This window comes from Pipra filicauda, unplaced genomic scaffold (assembly GCF_003945595.2).
Source record: "Pipra filicauda isolate LSUMZ 115617 unplaced genomic scaffold, ASM394559v2 scaffold200_size1382263_pilon, whole genome shotgun sequence".
NCBI lineage: Eukaryota > Metazoa > Chordata > Aves > Passeriformes > Pipridae > Pipra > Pipra filicauda.
The window spans coordinates 838,192-859,197 of record NW_024104311.1 but is presented as its reverse complement, the minus strand read 5'-3'; the positions used below and the strand labels follow the sequence as shown (position 1 = coordinate 859,197).

The 21,006-nt window shown below is 37.9% G+C and overlaps 2 protein-coding genes across 3 annotated transcripts in view; one reads left to right on the top strand and one right to left on the bottom strand.

Moving 5' to 3' along the window:
• Nucleotides 1-13,394, bottom strand: part of ANGPT2 (angiopoietin 2) — a 41,003-nt gene extending 27,609 nt beyond the window's left edge. For both annotated transcript variants that reach the window (XM_027715494.2, XM_027715495.2), the window contains exon 1: nt 12,738-13,394. In XM_027715494.2, the coding sequence (XP_027571295.1) occupies nt 12,738-13,022 (285 nt within the window). In that variant the 5' untranslated portion in view covers nt 13,023-13,394. The remainder of the gene's footprint in view (nt 1-12,737) is intronic.
• The window catches only part of MCPH1 (microcephalin 1), a 120,702-nt gene that overhangs the window by 74,094 nt on the left and 25,602 nt on the right, over nt 1-21,006 (top strand). The gene's annotated exons all lie outside the window — the stretch shown is intronic.

Sequence of the window (21,006 nt, the reverse complement as noted above, 5' to 3'; positions counted from 1 at the left end):
TCTTTCAACAGGACTGCCTATTTTAAAGAATAACTCATGATGTGACCAAGCAAATCAGAGTGCAAGTTTGTGAAGAAATATGAAGCAAATTCCTCTTTTCAAAGCATGTTATTGGGGAAATGAAAAAGAACTAGGCATTCACAGTTCATTCTCAGCATTGCTTTCTAGGGAAGCAGTCATCTTGCATTCCACTTCCAACCAGAAGGAAGAATGATTTGGAGTTCAAGGATCAAACTAGTTAGGAAGCTGTGGAACACAATTAGTCCCTTTTGTGAGCTATAAAACTGGGTGTCTCCTGTTTCAAAGCTGTGTTCACAGAGCATCTTTCAGCATGAAAAATCATTAGATTTTCCTTTTAAGCTTCACAGATAAGGAAACTGAAAGCATTTTTAGTAGTTCTTAAACTTTGCAACATACTGGCATCTAAATATAGTTTATGGAGCTTTTCTAAGATCTTTTTCTTGAAGAAGTTTCAGTGATGATGCTAGCAAGAGACAACCAGTCATTTGAGCTGAAGGCCTGAAAATTTTTCATGCTCAAGACTTTGGGGAAGTACATGTCAGCTGCTGATTTCTGTTTTGAAGAACTGAATTTCTTTACTAAGAATGCATGGGGGAAGAAAAGTAATTTCCTATCAAGTGCTGTAACTCTTTTTTTAAGAAATGCTGCATCTTTCTCTTTACTGTTTCCATTGATAATATGTTAGATGGACTGAGGAGGTGGGGTGTCTGAAAAGCTGCTACATTTACATCACCAGCCTGAAAATTCCTCACTTGCTGGACCAGACCTGTCAGAGAACTTCCCTGAAGTTTCCAAAACGCTGGGCAGGGGAGCAGGACTCAAAAACCAAAATAGGCTTAACTCTGACTACAGAAAGCACTAAGGGCTGCCTTAAATAATAGAAGCTCAGGTTAACCTTGGCTTAGTTTAAAAAATGAGCATCTTGATATGTTCTTGTCAAATGCCACTTATTTATTTCTCTTTGCTGTTCCATTAGCACAGTTAAGAGTCTTTCATGCAAAAGCTTCTGAGGAATTCCATGCTTGAAAGTTAAAACAGGAAGCTACTGTGTTAAGCTACTGTGTTAAGAGTGGACAAACACAAATATTTGGAAGCAAGATCAGCACATATAGGCAGCATATTGCAGAAACAAAATGTAGTGTGTGATACAGAAAAAAATATTTTAAATTATATAATCCTGATTAAAAATACATTTTTTTGCCTCAATACCTAGGATTATCCATCTAAAAGCGGGCAGTTTTAATTTTTTGGAACAGGAACAAGATGATAAGTCTTTCCATCCATTGCTTCCAATAGTTCCTCTTTGTCTGTGGTACCCCCTAAGCACTCAGGCAGTGATGGAAAGTCACTGCTTGAGCTGAGTTCCAGTCAGTGCTCCTGAAAGCCTGACACCAGGCAGCTGCCAGTTGGTGCTCTTCTATGAAGACCAGAAACCGAAGCCAGATCCTCCCCCCCAAAAAATTATACTACTGGCATTAATAGTAGGAGAAGAGGAGGAACTCTCAGCAAAAATGGCTGAGAACCAAAGCTATGTGCTGTAGGATGGGTATTTTATAGAAGGACACTGTTCCCTGTCTGTCAAGATCTGATGGGAAGGACCACTTAAGAGGGAGACTTCTATATGCACTTTCCAGAGACTCTTGGATGCAAGACTCTGCTCTCAAGATGAGTAACCACATTAGCAACAGAGAAAGTACAGTGACGTTGATACTACATGCACCTAGCCAGGAAAAGAAAGCTATCTGTCTCAGACTTGAGAGGTGGACCCATGCAAACCTCATAAATTTAAACAAGGCCAAGTGCAGAGTCCTGAACCTGGGTCAGGGCAATCCCAAGCCTAAACACACACTTGGCAGTAAATGACTGAGACCAGGCCTAAGGAGGAGGATTTGGGAGTGTTGGTGGATGAGAGGCTGAACATAAGCCAGAAATGTGCACTTGTAGCCCATAAAGTCAGTTGTGTCCTGGGCTGCATCAAAAGGAACATGGCCAGCAGGTGGAGGGAAGTGATTCTGCCCCTCTACTCTGTGCTTTTGAGGCCCAACCTGGAGTGCTGCATCCAGCTCCGGGTCCCCCAGCATAAGAAGGGGATGTGGACCTGTTTGAGTGGGTCCAAAGGTAGGCCACAAAGATGATCTTGTGGCTGGAGCACCTCTCCTATGAAGACAGGCTGAGACAGTTGGGATTTTCCAGTCTGAAGAAAAGAAGGTCTGTGAGACCTTAGAGCAGCCTTCTAGTACCTGGAGGGACTACAAGAAAGCTGCAGAAGAATGTTTTTCACAGGGTCATGTAGTGATAGGACAAGGGGGAATGGCCTTAAGCTGAAGGAAAGTAGGTTCAGGCTAGATAGTAGGAAGAAATTCTTTGCTGTGAGAGAGGTGAAGCGCTGTAACAGGTTGCCAAGAGAATTTTTGGACTCCCCATCCCTGCAAGTGTTCAAGGACAGATTGTTTGGAGCTCAGAGTAACCTGGTATAGTGGAAGGTGTCCCTGCCCACAGCAGGGTGGTTGGAACGAGATGACCTTTTAGGTCCCTTCCAACCCAAACCATTCTATGATTTTGTGAACTCTCAGGAGAATATCCATGCAGTTGAAGGTTAAAAACAAATCTAACAATAAGGACAAACAAATCCAGAGTGAGAATCCTGAATGAGAAGGAACATAGAGAAAAGGGACAGCCAGGAAGCTGGATAGCTTTAACACAGGGAAAGAAGCAGGAGGGAAAAAAAACCCTGAAATGAATCTGTGTGAGCAGAATTTTAAAAATGAACGTATCACGGATAGGAATTCTTAATGGCAGTGAGCTGCAAAGGGGACTGAAAGACTGCTCTTAAATCCAGCTGAGGGAAGGAATTGTCTGGTTTGCTTGAAGTTTAAAAAACATTGTGTAGTTGGAAGGAAATTCACTGAGGAAAATGGTGAGTGTGAAGGACTTGACTGGATGAGACTCTTGGGAGATGTTACTCCCACATGGACTTGAGAGGGACAAGAAAAGGAAAATGTTTATTTCCTTCTGATTAAAGTTATCACTTTTTTTTTCTATTCCAATAGCATCCTTACTTACTTAGAGGTAGTCCACATGAAATAAGCCTTAAAGCACACATCTACTCCATGATCAACTTAATATAATTTTTTCAGTAATTTTTTTAATACTTCTTAGTGAAACTAAGAAGTCAATGGCAATTTTTCTACTTGTTTAGAGCAGAGCTAGGTTTTTGTATGCTGTCCTCAGAGCCTTTTTAAAATAATAAAGTTTACCATAACGAAGAAGCTGAACTCAAGACATGCCTGAGTTTTCTCTAGATGCAAGTCAAATAAACTTATGTGTCAGGGGGAAAAAATTAGGGTATTACTAATTATATTTAAACTTTCTTCCGTAGCTGGTAAACTGTAATTGTCAGAATCCTTGCTTGTATGTGCTAAGATTTCAGCAGGTCAGATTGTTTATATTTGTTGCAGTTTGTACTCTTTCTACGGGTTAGGTTATTAGTCTTGGGGCTTACCTTCTAGTTAATTGAACATTCTTTCATCACGTCAGAGTACTTTTCAGAAAACATTCTCAGTAAGGCTCCAGTAGCAGTTACAATAGGATTTTTTAATTTACTATTACTTTATAGGCAAACATTAATCTGACAGAAAATCTGCTATCAGGATGACAGTTTAACGTAAGTGAAAACACAAGGATAGTTAATATGGTCAAAGTTCAGACCTCATGCAAGGAAGTTCAGGAGTTTTTAAGTCAATTTCTTAAAAGCAGAAAACACAAGATTTTGTCTTTTTTACTTATTCACTTAAGCTGTCTTTTGCCTACTTTATCCAATTTTTTTAAGTTGTATTAAGAAACTGGACTAGTGTTCCCTTTGAATAGTTGAATTCCCTGTTTATAAAAGAAATTTCTGAAAAGAAAAGCAAAAATATGAAAATTGTTCCATTAAGTCTTCACCAGGGAATTTTCTTGAGTAAGAAAACTGCCTTAATGGACAGGGTATTTATTAATGCAATAGTAAAGTACGGCAAGTGTGTTTTCCATTGCTACATATATTTCAGTCCTGATCTGCAGCTTCTTGATGTTTGAATATTAAAATTTTTCACAGCTGAGATTGTCAGTTGACAGCTGGTACCATGGGAAAACGAGGCTACTGCTTCTTGACTGATTGGCACATTCTCCTTAAGGTGCTGGTTTATATGTCACTTCGAAACTGTGGATTTGAACTAGTATCTTGCAGGTAGTTACACCTTATAAGTGGAAAATGAGGAGGAAAATTGTTGCACAGAACATAATGTAGTTCATGGGAAAAGGCCTAAAGGAAGTATATGAAATTTCATAGGATGATATCTACAAGTTCTGTCAAGGAGGACAAAACTGAAATGATTTTTAAGTGCCAGCAATCAAAATTAAACCTCTCAGCTTACTCAGATACCTCAGTGTCAATCTGTGCATCAGGTCACATGATGAACACAGACGTCACTTCATGTGTAAGGGAGCTGCTATGGGGGCTATGGCTATTGCCCAGGAAATGTCCTTTCCACTGAGCTGGGTGTCTCCCCATTCCCACACCCTGACAGAATGGAACAAAGAGGCTTTTTCCTTCCAGGATCACGCACATCAGGTGCAGGCCTGAACCAAAAGCAAGCATAGCGATGAAGCTGATACCGTGAGTGCAGGAGGTGAATGACTCCTAATGCCTGCAGCGTGAGCATGAACAGGTCTGCAGAGCTGTTGTTTGGACGGGGCTTAATACAGTGCTCAGTCATTTTATACTAGAGATTTTGAGAAAATCTTACCATTTTTAAAGGGATACAATTAATTTCTCCAAAGGCGAGAACTTTGTTTTTCTTTCTCCCTGTCAAAAAGTTCTTTTAAGTGGAGTGATAAAGATCAAACATTTACTTAGTGTGTTTTCATGTGGTTTTGACAAATGATTTATTAAAAAAAATACTAAAGCAGTGCTTCTGAAGTATCTCAAATTATGACAGTTGTGTGAATGATTATGCTGTACCACACTGGAATGCTCTAATACGCTAGTTTTGATTTTATACTGAATTACTCTATGGTCCTTGACAATGCTTTAGCACAGCTTTTGAAATGCACATAGCTATTTTCAATCTCTTGACAATTATATTGTTAAAAGATACTACGGAGTCTAACAATTGAATGCCTGTTAAAAGAATTTCAGTTGCTAATATTGAAAGAGTATATTGAAATGTATCAAGCAAGGCTTTCCCTCCCCTCCCCCCTGCTCTGGAAACTTAAATAATAAGTTTTCATACCTAAATATTCAATAAAATAGTCTGTTAAGCTCTCAGCTGTGTTACCACAACACGTTGATTTTAATACCTGACCCAAATCAATGATAGAAAGTTGATATTTTGTTCCTCAGAGGGTAAAGAAACTAGAGTTTTGATTGTTTATTTTTTTATTTTAAAACACTATTATGATGCTTGAGATCTGAATAAAAATAAGGAACTAAAAAGATATTTTTTTCCCCTATGGTATTAAAGGGAGTATGAGCAAAGCTAGGACACTTATATGCCACTTGGGTTTAACAGGAATCCTCAGAGAGAGCTAAATTGGAAAGAAAGTTGCTGTCATCTAAGAATTCTGAAGTATTTGGTCATCTACAGGGGAAAATGCTTCCTTACAGCTGCTGTGAATAATGTATTTTTATTAACAGAGAGGGAAGTTAATAGAGAGAGGGTTGCATATTCTATCTCTTTTTAGCAGTAAGACCTTTTTATGACCTTAGTATGCTCCTGGAAGATTGTTAGCTAAACTTATAAAGCCACATATGGGCAGTAAAAAGACAGCAGAAAAGTTCCTGTAGCTTCCCTCTCTCTCTCCAGACTAAGCCGTAATATGCTCAAAGTTGGAAAGAGAACAGATATCTTTTAGTCATACAAAGAGTGGGATATGTTTGCTGAGCTTTGTAAACAACATCTTAATTTTAGGGTTAACCTGTTCTACAGACAGATAAAAACTGACAGAATTTTCAGTAATTACTTGGATCATGGAAAAAAGAAATTTTAAAAGGCATTCAAGGAGTAGTAATGCCTTCCCTAGGCAGCTTGAAAACTCACACAGTGAGTGTTTGCAGAACTGTTTAGGTGTAGGATTTTTTTTATACAAAACATAGATCTGGATTTTGTAACCCAAGGAATTCTTTAACATCTCCTCTAAGCTTGGTTTACTTGGAATAGACTTCAAGTTCACCAAACAGTATTTCATTTATTCTCATTAGAGAATAAATACAATTCTTTTTTTGCCTCTGCCCCATTTCCTAGAAATGTCTGTTAAAGAAAAAGAAATGACACACTATTTCCATTTGTAAAGCACTTTTTAACTTACTGTATATGTGTGATGTTATTTGGTTTAACACTGTGTAATGTGCCATAGCTCTAAGACACTTCTTAATATTAAATTACTGTGCTATACCTTTTTTCCCCCAAATGCTTTGCCTTTTTATATTATCTGATGTCCCTATTATTTTTCCACCTGTAATTTATATTTGGCCAGTCTGAGAAATTCAAATAATAAAATAGCAGATAAAATTGTCTTTGCTTATTTCTGAAACTTCTTGTTCAGTGCCATGGAAATTTTCCTTTTCTTGAAGGTTCTATGGTCCACTGACACATGGTTTGTTCATTGGTTTCGCTGTTATTACCAGTGACAGAATTCCTAGGGTGCATTTGGCCTACCAAAATATTTTTTGTGTGTGACAGCCTTGTTTCAGATACTAGTATATACATGAAATATTTTTTTATTCAGGAGTCATCGTCTCCTATTTTCCCTTCTGCAGTCTGTACGGGAATCCTTAGGGCTCCCATCAGTAGCTAATTGTTATCTAGATGCTGGAACCATTTTTGTCTGAAATTACAACTGGCATCTTCTGTTCCAGGAAGGCTTTGTTGTTTTTTTTTTTACGATAACAGTGGTGAGACACTGGAACGGGTTGCCGTGAGAAGTTGGAGATGCCCCATCCCTGGAAGTGTTCAAGGCCGGGCTGCATGGTGCTTTGAGCAACCTGGTATAGCAGAAGATGCTCCTGCCTGCAGCAAAGGGGTTGGAACAAGATGATCTTTGCAGATCCCTTCCAGCCCAAACCAGTCTGTGATTCTATGATTCTGTCAGAATGTGGGAATAGGGAGACACCAAACTCTATGGAAAAGCCATCAGTTCTGCTTTGACTCTTGTACCTAAGCTGATTTTTACAAGTGGGAAGCATAATGTTTACCTATATATTCATATAATATTTGCACTCTAGTCCACAGTTCTACCTTCTACCTCTCTAGATTCTGAGGCTTACAAACTTCAGTGCCAAAGTAATATGCAGGATGAGAGCCATGCAGCATACTAGCTTTCCCAACTTCTTCAGCGATGCTGATAGGTCTGCCTCTTCAAGGAGGATTTCTATTAAGTTTTCCATTCCACTGTTTCTCTCCTTTCCAGGCTGAAGAGGCAGACTGAACTTACTCTAGGGAGCTAATTAATGCAGACTGAGGCACCTGATGAAACTCTGGTTTTGCCAAGTTCCAGAGAAAGATCCATGAGTGGCACCTCTCTGTTGTAGACCCTAATCTAAGATATGACACTGTGTCTTCTAAGTCAGTTGGCAACATTGTGCACATCTAGCTCTATAATAATGGGAACAGTGGTGGAAGACTGTCTTACTTTGCCCCTATCCTGGCTTTCAGCTAAAGCTATGTAAAACCCCATGGAACAACAGATGCAACAAGAGGCTCTTGAATTAAAGCATGTAAAAAGTTATTAAAGAAATAGTTAACTAAGCTGCTTAGTATTGTAAATCAAATAATGTGGTGCATTTTCGAAAGCAAATACTCTACTATGTAAAGGTACAGTCACTGAAGATACTAGTTGTCGCAGTTTGAAGGTTGGAAATGGGTATCTGTGTCTTCTAGGGTAAATTCCATTCTAAGCAATACATATGTGATAGTTTAGGGATAAAGCAAATTATATTGTTTCTCTTGGTAAATTAAGGGGAGATGCATAATGAACAAGAAAAGAGGAGCAGTAACAAGATAATTGTCTGAACCTCAGTCTATCTGCCAAAGTTTCAAAGATATTCTAAAGGTTATGCTCTTAAATTTTATATGTTAAGTTATATGCAAACTAAAAGGACTGAAAACTGGCAGTTCAGGCATCTCCAAGCTCATTTCCTATATGGACACTTGAAGAAAGAAAAAGAAGGGAAATTAAGCACTTGATGTTGATAATTGATGGAGAAAGTCTCCCAATTTGCTGTTTGGACCAGTCAAAGATGAGAAGTTTATGATCACGTTAATCACAAAGCACAACAAATATATCTTGAATGCTAGCAAGTGACTAGTTCAGTAAAACAAGCCTCTGTTTATCACATTTTTTACTGATAACATCTCAGAGATGGCAAACTGTCAACTTCAATTTTGTCTTGTGGATATGTGCAAGAAAAATCTCATCTTCTTTGGTGATTTTGTACAATTTCATACCTGTATCACCAATTTGGTATTTGTGGAATGATGCAGAAATGGTCTTTACAATGTAGTTTTTAAACACATGCAAAAGTGTAATTTCAAATCCTTTCACTGAAATTTACCTACAGGATATACAACAATAAACTACATAGTTATATCATCCAGAATACTGTGGAAACTTTATCTGGTAACATGTACTAATCTGAAAGTAAAAACATATTTTCTTTTGAGTCCTGCCAGTACTCTTTTGCTTAGCAAATACATCACTGACAGACAGAAACAAGCACTTTTCACAATAAGTAAAAACAGATGCATTACTTAAGAAAGGAATGTGGGATTCAGAGGCAGAATCATCTCTTACGTACTTCAAAATCCAACACTGTACAATATATTTGTCTTTATCCATTGTGTGCAGATGGCTTTGGATGACAGTGTGTCAGAATATCTTTTTGTATTTGAGAAATGAACTTCAGTACAACAATAATTATAACCTTTCATTGATAATTACTTATAAAAAATTATAAGCATTCATTCTTGTATATATTAAAACATCTGATTTTGTTGTGCTTTAGGAAGAAACATATTTCAAAGTGACAAAGGGTTTTTGGCTTTCGGGATATCACGACAAGGGAAAACAAATCTCATTTCAGTGTATACGAAGATACTGCATTTCTAACAGCAACGCATCCACCAGTCTGCTGGGATGGTTCAGAATGAAGTTCTAGTCTTAGGTTTAAGTGTTGATTCCCAACACAGACTTTTATTTTCTAGTCTTTTGATCTGCTGATAAACTACAAATAAATTACCTATATTCCATTTGCTATAAGCAATTTGATCATACATTGTTTTCAGCTGTTGGCAACAGGAAAGACTAAGAAAAAATTACCTATTGCTTTTACACTATTGCTTTGGACAGTCATATGTCCTGAGTAATAGTCTAGTCAATGTGCTAAGAAGCAAATTCAAGTCAGCATTCAGTTATTTCAATGTCTTAATACCTGAAAAAATGCAGTTCATTGAGTACAATGCCATGATCCAAATGGTAAAGCTGACATTTATTCAGAAAGAAATTTGTTTAATTGTTGAACTGAAAGGAATTGCCTGTCTTTTAGGAATATCTGAAAACCAAAATGCTCCAAAGTATAATAGCCAACATACATATCTATATTTAAAATTTCCAGTCTTGTATCTCATCTGTATACCAGTCTGCTATCCTCTCAAATTAATTGAAGATTTTATTATTGAGAGGTTTACTCTCCCTGCTGACATGCACATTAGAAAAAATCTTACACTTCAGTGTATAAATTGATCCTAAAGTAGGGAAAGGCAAAGAGAAAAGTTCATTTCAGGTATATTGCTACATGGTTCATCTAGGGTTTTGACCTTCGCTTCACAGTATCACTTACTGGCTTACTGCTAAACACTGGATTAGGTGGAATAGTGGTTTATTCTAGTATGTCATCGGAATGCTTAAACATAATCTACTTTTCAAAAGACATTCTCCAGTTTTATGTATGGCATGTACAGTAGTAGCATAATGCATCATTAAAGTTCAGACCAAAAAAAATGTATTTTCATGAAGAAGCAATTTGTAATAACTGTAGGAAAAATTCTTCTGCTCTCTACACAGAAGCAGATCAGAAAAGAACCTGGATGTATGTAACTCATTTTCTTCCCATTGTGTTTGTCCATTAAGCAGATGAAGTGCACACTTCCCATGGTGTTCCATTCATACAACCCAGTGTTCATTCAGAAACAGAACATTTCCTTTAGTTGATGGATTAAAGGCAGGAGAGGGGGAGGTGTGTAAAAATGTTTAGGGATGTGCGATACTTCAGGAACAACGTTTAAAGTTAATTCACACTTTTGTGGTTTGTACTGTATTTTTTTACACAACTTCAAAACAACACAGTTGCTGCCTCTTAAATGAACAGAAGTAACTTTTAAAGAGCAAGACCTAATGCAGGTTTTTGTGCAAGTTAATGTCAGATTATTTTTAAAACCAGTCTCATATTACACTTTCAATTCACTAAAAAAATTAAGTGAACACAATTTTTTTGCCCTGCCTTGACTGATCTTGCATTATATTTTGGTAAGTTGAAATATGAACCTAGGAATGTGTGTTAGTGACCTTAAAAAGAACAGCAAGTAAACTCTAAACAACTTTAAAGGTTATTGTTTGCTTTTCATCTTCACTTGCAGACCAGGTGTCTCTAGCAAAGCAAATCTGAGGAAAAGCTACTTTTTGTTGGAGGTTCTTTGTGAACAAAACAGATGACATTAAGAACAGGTGTTAAAATAGTGAAAAAAGCAAACAGCAATTATTTTACAGGATGTTTAGCTGTGGAACAGCTAGAAAAAAAAAATCAGGCTATTCTAAAGCATCTTATTTGGAAGTCTTTGCTCAAATAAAAGAAACATTTCTCTGTCTAGTAAATCATAATCTGCCTTTCAATCCCCCAAAGAACGGGTTAGAGATACTTATCCTATTCCGCTTAGAACCGATTTCCCAGGGACTAACAGGAAAAAGCATAGTTTTTACTAAATAAGGATGCTGGAATTTGTTTACCTGATGCCACTTATGATACTGTGTTTGCCTGCTTAAGTAGCATTTAGCACTGGAGTCTTGCGTGATTTTACTCTTTATGTTAGGAAATTGCTTAGCAGCTGGGTAGATTGGACTGTTTTACTTTGTGTGTTTTTCATCTTGCATTGCACATCTGTTAATGTTGGTCTTAACACTACAATAGTGAGCATTGCAAATTAACAAGTAGAATGGTAAGTACGGATGTGGAGAGAAGTATGTTTGCCTTTTAGATTAAAAAAACAAGAGCTACTTAACTGACATTATTTGGGTGTCTAAATTAAGCATCCTAAACCCATAAAGAGAGATTTAGAGTCCCACACTGGAGCCTTTAAGTGTATGCATTTTGGATTTAAGCTTCAAGGCTCATTTTCAGGTTGATGAAAACACTGTGTTGTCTACTTTGGAGTGTGACTTCTGTTTCTTACACTCAAATTTGCCAGCAGGTTTCTTTGGTTATATCATACTAGTTCTCTAACTTTTTAACTGATGAGAGAAGTGAACCCTAATGCAAAGTTATTTTATAGCTATGTATGAAGTGGCTACTCATTGTAGAAAACTGAATTCTCTCCATTTCCAACACATATTTCTTACATTTAAAAAAAAAAAAAATATGACATCACTGGAACACCTATTTGGAAATACAATGTCAAGTCCTCAAAATATTTATTGCTGAGAAGATAGGCATCTTGGTACAGAACATAAATGCTTACAAATTTATTATGCAATTAAACTATATTGTCACACTTTTTCAGGTACTAGTGAAATAAAGGTTTTTTAAATCAAAATCTCTTGAACTGCATAGCATTTTGAATCAAATTATTTTCTATAATAATGTGAAATAGTTATCAAGGTTAATTCTCCAGTAATATTAAGAATATATATTGCAAAATTTTTTTCTGCTCTTTCAGATATAATGTTAGAAATGTCACTTTCAGGTATGATGTTACAAATGTTGCCACTTTGGCAATAAACGTCATTTTCCCTTAGGTCCAATGGAGTTGCATTAAAGGAAGCTCTGTGGCATCTTCAACACCTTTTCCAGAATATTTTCCCTTGAATGTTGTACATTTGAGTGGGAATGTTACAGGATGCAAAGAATATCCTCTAATGCACTTTCTTGAAATTCTATCACTTCACAGGGCTAATTTCACAGCAAGTCTGACTTGCAGTCTTTGCTTAGAATTAGTTCTTTATCAATGGTGATTAATAGGTTTATTTCTGCATCCAAGTTTTGAAATCACATTTCAGATAACATTTATCAAACATGCCTTGGATAAAGGTACATTCCATATTCTTTAAATAGGGCTAGAATAGCCCTTGTTAGTTATTTATAAATTAGTAGCTGGTTATGTCTGAAATTTCAGATATGCCCACGGTCCGTCTCTGTATGTAATTACTATTTGTCCAAGCAACTCCAGTATAATGACAAACTTTAAAGCATGATCTCTGCAGAACTCTGCAGTTCACTGGTCCTTCCTAGTCAGTAATGTTCCAGACTTCAAAACAACTTTTTGACTGAAAGGTAATTCAAAAATCTATCTTAGACAATACGTTTTGTGAATTTAGAAACTGTTAGAGAAAACAAACATACAAACAAACAATTAAATAGATAACAGGATGTTGCAAACAAGATTTTTAGGATAGAAATTATATTACCCCACCTTCATTAGCCACTGAGTGTTGTTTTCCATGATGTTCTCAAGTAGCTGCAGTCTTTGAACTGAATCATCATAGTCCAGCGGCGCATCCCTCTGCACCGCGTTGGACACGTACGGAGTGGAGGACCGGCAATTGTCCGTCTCGGGCAGGAGGAAGGTGTAGCTGCACGACCCATGCTGAACCTGGTACTGCTTCTTGCCTATCGTCTCCATACTCTTACTGAAGGAGTTGTATCCTGAAGCTAGGAAGATACCGCAGCCCAAAAAGAAGCAGGCAGCCAGCTGCATTTTAATCCCTGCGGCAACCCGGCGGACCGAGAGAGCCTGGGTGCGCCGGCCGGAGCCCGGCCCTAGTTAACCTGCGGAGCAGCCGAGCGCTCTGCTGCCATGTGCCGCCAGGGCAGGGCAGGGCAGGGCAGGACTGAGTTTCCCTCCCTCCCTCCCTCCCTCAGACGCCCGGGGCGGTGCGGCCGCTCCCGCCGTGCCCGCAGCTGTCAGGGAAGCAGCTGGGCCGGCCCCGCCTGGCCCACCGGCCCGCTGCCTTCCCTTCCGAGCTCCTGCCGCCTTAGCACCCTGATCAATCCCTTCCCGGCCCTTATATGATAAGTTGAGAGAGCGGGCAGACACGGGGAGCGGAGCTGCTCCTCCCTCCCGCGCTCGCCGGTGCCGGGGGGGCACCGCGGGACGGCTGGAGGGAGCGGGGCGGCGAGAGGAAACCCCAGGGAGGAGCCGGCAGAGCAGGACCCCTGCGAATTCCTGCGGCACGGCTCTAATTAAGGGTTTCCTAGACAGAGCAATCAGTTCCGATAGCCTCCAACTATGCTTGTAAATTATTTGAGGGGGTAATAATTTTTAAACTGTTCCACCTCCTTCCACCCTCCCCCCACCAAAAAAAAAAGTTCCTGGGCTTGCTTGTTCTTAAAAACGTGTTATTTCTTAAATGTGCTGAACCAAGATGTAATTTAGTTGGTGTTTAATGCATTGTGTAATAACAGAGAAAGACACTGTCCCAAGCATACAAAAGCAGGCACGGGCATCTCCTTGCAAAGAGAACAAGGGGCCGTTTTCAGCTGAACACAGACTTCGTATTTTACTGAATCTCTGAGATGAATACTCATTTTTAAGCATATCTTTCAAGAGTTAAGCATTTACAAGCTTTTTATTTATTATTTTAAAAGCCTTTTTTGTCTGTATGAAATGGCTAACTTTGGAAGTACTAATGTTAATAAGAGTTAGAAATCACGAGTCAGCTGGGACTGGAAGAGGGAATAACCATCCAGAGGCAGTGGCAGTAAGGCATGGCCCAGGAAGTGGCATGGCTGAATAGCAGTCACCCTGTCAGCTCTCCCTAGCCCAATTCTGTGCCCTTAGAAGTGGGAAATACCCATAAAAGGTGAGGGAAACGCTAATAAATTAAGTTTTTGAAATGTATATGTAAGAGTAAAAAGGAGGTTCCCCCTGCTTCCCACTCCCGTGTTCTCTGCAGTGATCAGTCATCTTGAAAAAGTGGAAAATTACTAGCCAACTACCAGACCCTGGGAAAGAGTTCATTCCACTGAAAGTTTGGAAAAATTTACTTCTCTGTAGAAAGAAAATGACTTCCTGAAACCAAGATGATAGGATTCTGACTCCTGAAGACAAACTGCCTGATGAGATTTTGGCTAGGTCTGGATCTGGAAGCTATAGATTTTTTTTAATTAAACAGAGGGAATGCCATGCTCATGAAACTAACAGGAATTACTGACCAAAGTTCCTCTTATTCAAGGAAAATCCCAGCATGCCTCAGGATCTCTTAGGACAGACTGTCTTACACAATTTGCTGCATCTCATATAGTGTATTAATGTGGCTTTTACTTTTTAAATCGTGGAAATTGTGTCCAGGAATTGTCAAAAATAGTTGTAGCAGTTAAAATGCATGTCTTACATTGTTGGAAGCTGCTGGGATCTCGTTACATACTACATAGTTACTCTGGAAAGGATAATCTCTAGACTTCAATTCTGGAGAATTCCAGAAAGATTCTAATGACAAGTGGAACCAATTTGTCAGATTTTTTCCTATGGAGTATTCGTCTGCCATTGTTCATCCTTCCAGCCAGAGGAAACAGAGGAGTATGTTTGGAACAGTCTAGATTATTTTCTACAAAATGTACATATTTGGAGTGTTTGGTATATAAATTATGCATTCTCCATCCCTTCAGGTTTGTATTGCAATAATAAAGCAGATTAATGCGATAGCTGCATTGATAGCAAAAGTTTCAAACATTTGTATACTGGTCTAACTTTCAGTGTATTAAAGTCTTTGAAAGGATGTTTAATTCCATGTGAATAACAGTATTTTGTGAGGTACATGAGAAACCTACTATTACCCAGTGAAGACAGAATGTAGCATTAGATTAATGCACTAGACTGTGTGAAGCATTTCTAAGTATCTAACCAGACACTGAAATTCAGGATTTTCTATTTGAGTACTTTAATTAATTTGTTAAATTAAATGAGAATTTCCTATTATGACTTTTACTTGCTCTTAAATTGGCCTGTTCTGTGTTTTCTTTTCCTTGAACAGCTAGCTCAAAAAATACGTATCTTACTAGTCATTCCCCCTTTCCCCACCGTTTGCTTATACTCAATAGAGTAGTGCTGAAAATTAGATTGCTGCACCCCTGAAAATATCTGTCTCTTAATGAGGAAGAACTGGAGGATAATCTTTATTTTTATTACTATATTTTCATGGATTTTTTCGTTCTTTATTTAGATATTAAATATCCAAAGATGAAAATGAGCAGTGTAGTCTTTTAGAAGTTTTCTTTTTAATTATTAGACCTCTACTCAATGGACTACACATATATAAAAGACAAGACTTAAGGAAGAGTCTGCTGAGAATTCATTAGACAGGATCTCTATGAGAGGCTTGATTAAATCAGTAGTTTTTGAATGGCTATGAAACATGCCATCTGTGTGCCACTCTAGTGAGTCAGATCACCAGCGTAATCTGGCAGCTCAGTTTTACTGGGTTTTTGAGGAGAGACTGGAGTGTCTCTAAAAGTTTGAACTGGAGTCTGTTTTCCTTTAGGAAAGGCCAAAGCATGACCCCCGGGAGGCCCTTGCGATCTAACGGGGCCAGGAGCAAAACTGAACTTGGAGACTGCCTAGGAAGGCTTGCTGTATCCTGGGCCTCCACTAGGGAGAACTGTGGTTGTAGGAATACTGGAGAGAGAAACAAGTTCACCTTTTGCTGCATTTTTGGATGGGTTTGTTTTTTGGGGGGGTTTGTTGTTGTTTTGAATCAATGAATGAATAAATGAGTAAATGGCCAGTTGCTACGGCAGCAATTCGGCAAAAAGGTACAGAAAGCACAGGTATTATTCTGAGAACTGACAACAGACTACTAGTGGAAGACTCTTACCAGCACAGCAGGCATCACCAGTTAGTTACTACTTGCTGTGCTTCTCATCTAGCTCATGGAGTAACACCCTGAGGTTCACCATGGTAATGTTTTCCCCAACTTCTTGATACTCCCAGGCTGTAGGGGCAATAACTGGAATACAACCCCCAACACACGTAACTGAGAGAGGGTTTTCTGTTTCCCCATCTGGGTCCAATGGACTCGTATTGCTTTAATGAAGTGCTCTGTCCTGCTGTCCAGGAAAGTTAGTGAGCATTCACCTTGCCAACGAAATAAATACACATCCCTTTAACCCTTCACTGCAGGATACTGCCGTATTTGGTTCATCTTTTGGAGCATTTGATTGTGATCCTTCACCCATTCTATCCCTTTGGGAGCAGCTTTCCCAGCTGTGGAGGAGGAAGTGGTCTTCTCTGCCTCCCCAGGGAGTCAGAGCCAGTCAGAGTTCAGGGGCAAAGAAAGTAGTAACAGCTAAATTTAGAAAACTGGTGTGAAAAGTAAGGCAAGTTAAATACACTTTTGTCCTTGAAATCTGAGGAAGAGGAAGGAAGATGCCTGAATGCAAGCCTTTTTACTGAGCCGCAGAGGCATTATAACAAGTCTGCTTGAAGGGAAGGGCTTATTCCAAAAAAGCTGAATGACGGAGAAGATCTGTCCCCCGTCAGTTATGAGAAGGACCGTCTCTTTATTAGACATGTTGAAATAGGGAGGAATTTAAATAATTTGGCATGGAGTCTTATAAATGTCAGTATGAAATTGAGTAAAAAGTTATAATTCAGACTAGTCGCTTCCTCTCGGTGTTTCTTTCGTGGTTGTTGTTCTCTTTAATTTCTACTGTCATTATGGAGTGTCATATTTACACTCATGATACTTTTATTCTGTAAACTAAAATATAGCTGTTTAGCCTGTGATTTCCAGCTTGCTTTAGAGCTGAGTGTATACAGTATTTGCCATAAAATAGCAAATAGTGGCTTGGCATATTTAAAGTACAAATTAGATCTTTCCCTTTTTAGAAAGAAGATACCCACTCTACAAGACTCACCTTATAAGCAGAGCTGAAATGTATATTTTCTCAAAACTAAACATTTAGAACGTTTTGCCAGATGTGTGCAGGCAATTTCCTTTCCTTGGGAAACAGTAAATTCCCTTACTCAGCCAATCCTGGTTTTATTCCATGCAGCATATAACTGAGCTGCTTTGAGAGAGATGCCTGAATTCTACTAACATTATCTTTCCAATTATCATTTTACATACAGCTGCACAGCTTCTGTTTGACAAGCAGATACAGAAATCTTGTGAGATCTCTGATAGAAAAGGAAGCATATAAATTTTTGAAGCAGTGTAAGAAAATGTTGACTTGGCTTTAGTCTGCTATCTGTAGACTTTGCCACCTAAAACTTATAAGATGTTGATTTAGTAGATAAGTTTCCATTTCAGCAGTTTTCTTTTTTTAGCAAGGGAAAAGTACAACATGAAATATGTGCAAAATGAAGGCAGAACAATTTAAGCAAGTAGGGTTTGGTGCTGCTTTCTTACAGGGGTATTTGATCTACACATATAAATGAAAATACCGTAATGTGAGAATGTATAACTTCAAAACCAAATCTGAGATGAAAAATTATCTAAAACATGGAATAAATTAGTGAACTATTTCATATATTCCTGGTATTTACATTCCTCACATTTTGACACTCCATGTTAAGTCCCTACCTTTGGTTCCTGGTACTTAAATATTAGTTTGTGATAGTTCCATTTGCTGTCTTCAAAATATTTTCTTCCACTGGGACTATTTTAGCATTTTTCTCAGGAACAAATGTCAACAAGGACAAGACTCATGAACTTGTAACTTAAAAAACAGGGGACAGGATCTAGGACCCTACTGGATTTCTAGTCTGCTGAAAATCTTATCTGTTTTTAGATCTTTCACTCTCTCTGAAAGAGAGGAATGACAGGTTATTATGTTTTCCTAAAAGCCAAACCATTTCTTTTCATCAAGACTCATAGTTCAGATCTTTAGCACTTTAAAATTAATGATAATATCTTACCAATCATTCCTCCTTTCCTCACTATTTGCTTATTATCCTTTTTATTCAGTCTGAACTTTTCCGTCAGCCTCTCATGATTTATTTAAAAAAATCTCAGGATTCCCCCTCACTTTCTCAGATGCAGCTTATTTCTAATCACTCAGAACATCTGGTGTAACACCTTGTGAATTCATAATCATCTTTATGTTCCATCTCTGATGTTCTGTCACGTCTGCTTCGAGTGCTTTTCTTTTCAAAAGAGGGCATTTGCCCAGTAGTTCTCATATTGTACTTCTGCTGAAGGGACAAGAGGTCAATAATCTGATACACTGAAAATTTCAGTTACCACTCTGACTTGGTGACTCAGTCTGTTTGTTCCCATCTTGCCTTGTAACATCCAATCCATCATTTCAGTACGCAGTATTTTTGCTAGATGTCACAGCATTAGTGGAAGCATAATGCAGCCAAAACCAGACTTTGTGTATTCCCTTGGAAATGCTTGCATGCTCCCTTTTTCTCTTTCACAGTTGATACTGCCACCATCCTTCGATGCGTTTAAATCTATAATCTGCAAGTTATGTTTATATTCCTTCATTTCTTTGGTATTTTATTCTCTCCCGTTTTTGAGCTATGCTTTCATTAAAGTATCTAAAATTCCTATCTTGATCCTTATCATCAACACACTGAATTTCATAACATATTCTGTCTGACTCCTCCATAACATTTGAAATGTGACTTGCTTATGAAGCTTATTATAGCAGTTCTGCCTCACTTAGTAAATTACATTCAACTTTGCTATCTGTCAGAGCTTCACACAAGTAGACTATCTATTTAATTGCTTTGAATATTTTCATTTTTGGAAGGTCTAAATTCAGCACCTCTCCTACCAATATGGCAGTTTCATTGCTTGCTTTGTAGCCACTGGCTGGATTGGCTTTTGTGGATTGTCTTGGGTTAAACTTGGGATGTCTTTTCTCAGTTAATCTGACATTTAATATGACCATATTTTCCGATTATAGATTTATTTTGATGTCCCACTTTTTGTTATATATTTGCTTAAGACTTTTTGACTAAGATTGCATCAACATAAAAAGGAATTATACATTTTATGTATACATAATTATATCTGTATGCTTGGTGTGTTGTAGATGCTAAAATATAATTGGTCATGTTAATTTCATCATCATCATGGCCAGGCTTCGGGATTTGGGGAGGGCTCTACCCACGTTTGTTACAAGCACGCTGGTGGCTAAAAAGGCCAATGTGAGATAGACATGTCCGGTTGCAAAAGGCACAGCAGAAAGACTCCTTAGGTGGGCTTCTGCAAGGCACGATTCTTTCTGCGTTGTCTTTTCTGCGTAGCAGGTTAATTTAGATGGGGACTTTATAATATCACACCTTGAGCAAGAATAATAACATGAATTAATGTTTTTTTGAAATTCTTGTCATTATCACTTCCAGATTCCAAAAACTCCTTAAATACAAAATGCTTCTTAGTTTATACTGTTTCATTACTTTTATAGTGATTTCCTGTATCAGTCCAAATTTTCAAGCAATAGCTAAGGTAGAATTCACAAATATCTATAAAACTGTAATCTATACAGATGTAGGTAAATATGTAAGAAGATTCTCACTGTACATTAATGAAGTTCCTGTTTGTAGGACAGATGGTAGGTTTCTTCACTCCAAGCATTTTATAATAGTGAATGTTATTTTAATCTTTGAATGATGAATCATCCATGTGTAGAACTAGGAAGTGAGTCCTTGGATTGTGAAGAATAGCTGCTATATGTCCTTCCTCCCTAACACTTTTATATTGTTTGGCTATACTACTCAAAGAGTGAGCTTATTCTCTTCAGTTATGTGATGACAGCAAACTTCAGCTGGTAAAAAGTGTAATTACATCTTAAACTCAAATAGCACAAGTTCAAAATTTACATGGAAATTACAACTGTGTTAAGGATCTTGCAATTGCATTGTTGAGTATCTTTGACAGTGTTAAGTACTGTGCCCTGTGTTATCTCCCACAGTGGGCAAAACATAATACAGCACTTGTTTAAGCAAGTTACCATTGGTTTGAAGCTGAATAACTTGTGTGCTAATGTGTAGCAACTACTCTAGTAAAGCCTTTAAAACCTGTTTTTAAAAATTGTTCCCATAGCACTTGCATATTTACTCTTCATTGTTGAATTATAAGGGAAAGAATATAACAGATGTTCTTACTCTATATGCTTATATACTGTTTATATACTTTGAAAAATGTTGTTTAATTACAGTTTTGTGCACTTGGACAATTTAAACCTAAAATCTTTATGTAAGGGTTTGACTTTTGCTGTATTATGTCAATGTTGTATTATATTGATGTGAAAAGGCAGCAGACTCTGAAAGAATCCAGAAGGCTCTTGGAAAATGAGAAATCTGCCTTACTGACATCCTAAAGAAAAATACATGTGTCGTTTGTTTAAAGGGATGTATTTTTAAAATGTCTAAGAAGTTGACAATAAGTTAGCCCTACAAATCACCCCAGTCCCTGTGATTTAAACCCTTCCTCTTGTAAGCAGTCATTCAGGTTGGCGGAAGGTTCTCTCATCTGATAATAGCACACTTATTTGATAATAACAGCCTGTCATACTTCCGAAGAGCATGTTCAAGTTAAGAATCTGAATTCAAAGATAAATTGATGTCAAAGAGAGAATGAAAAGGAAGTGAGAAATTGTGTAAGAGGAATAAACAAAGCTTTCAGAGAGAGAGAGGACATTTACAGCAACAGTAAGGTACCTAGTTCCTGACATCTGTTTCCCTCAAGAAAAAAATACAGTACGTGCTCTAACCTTTTTATGGAGAG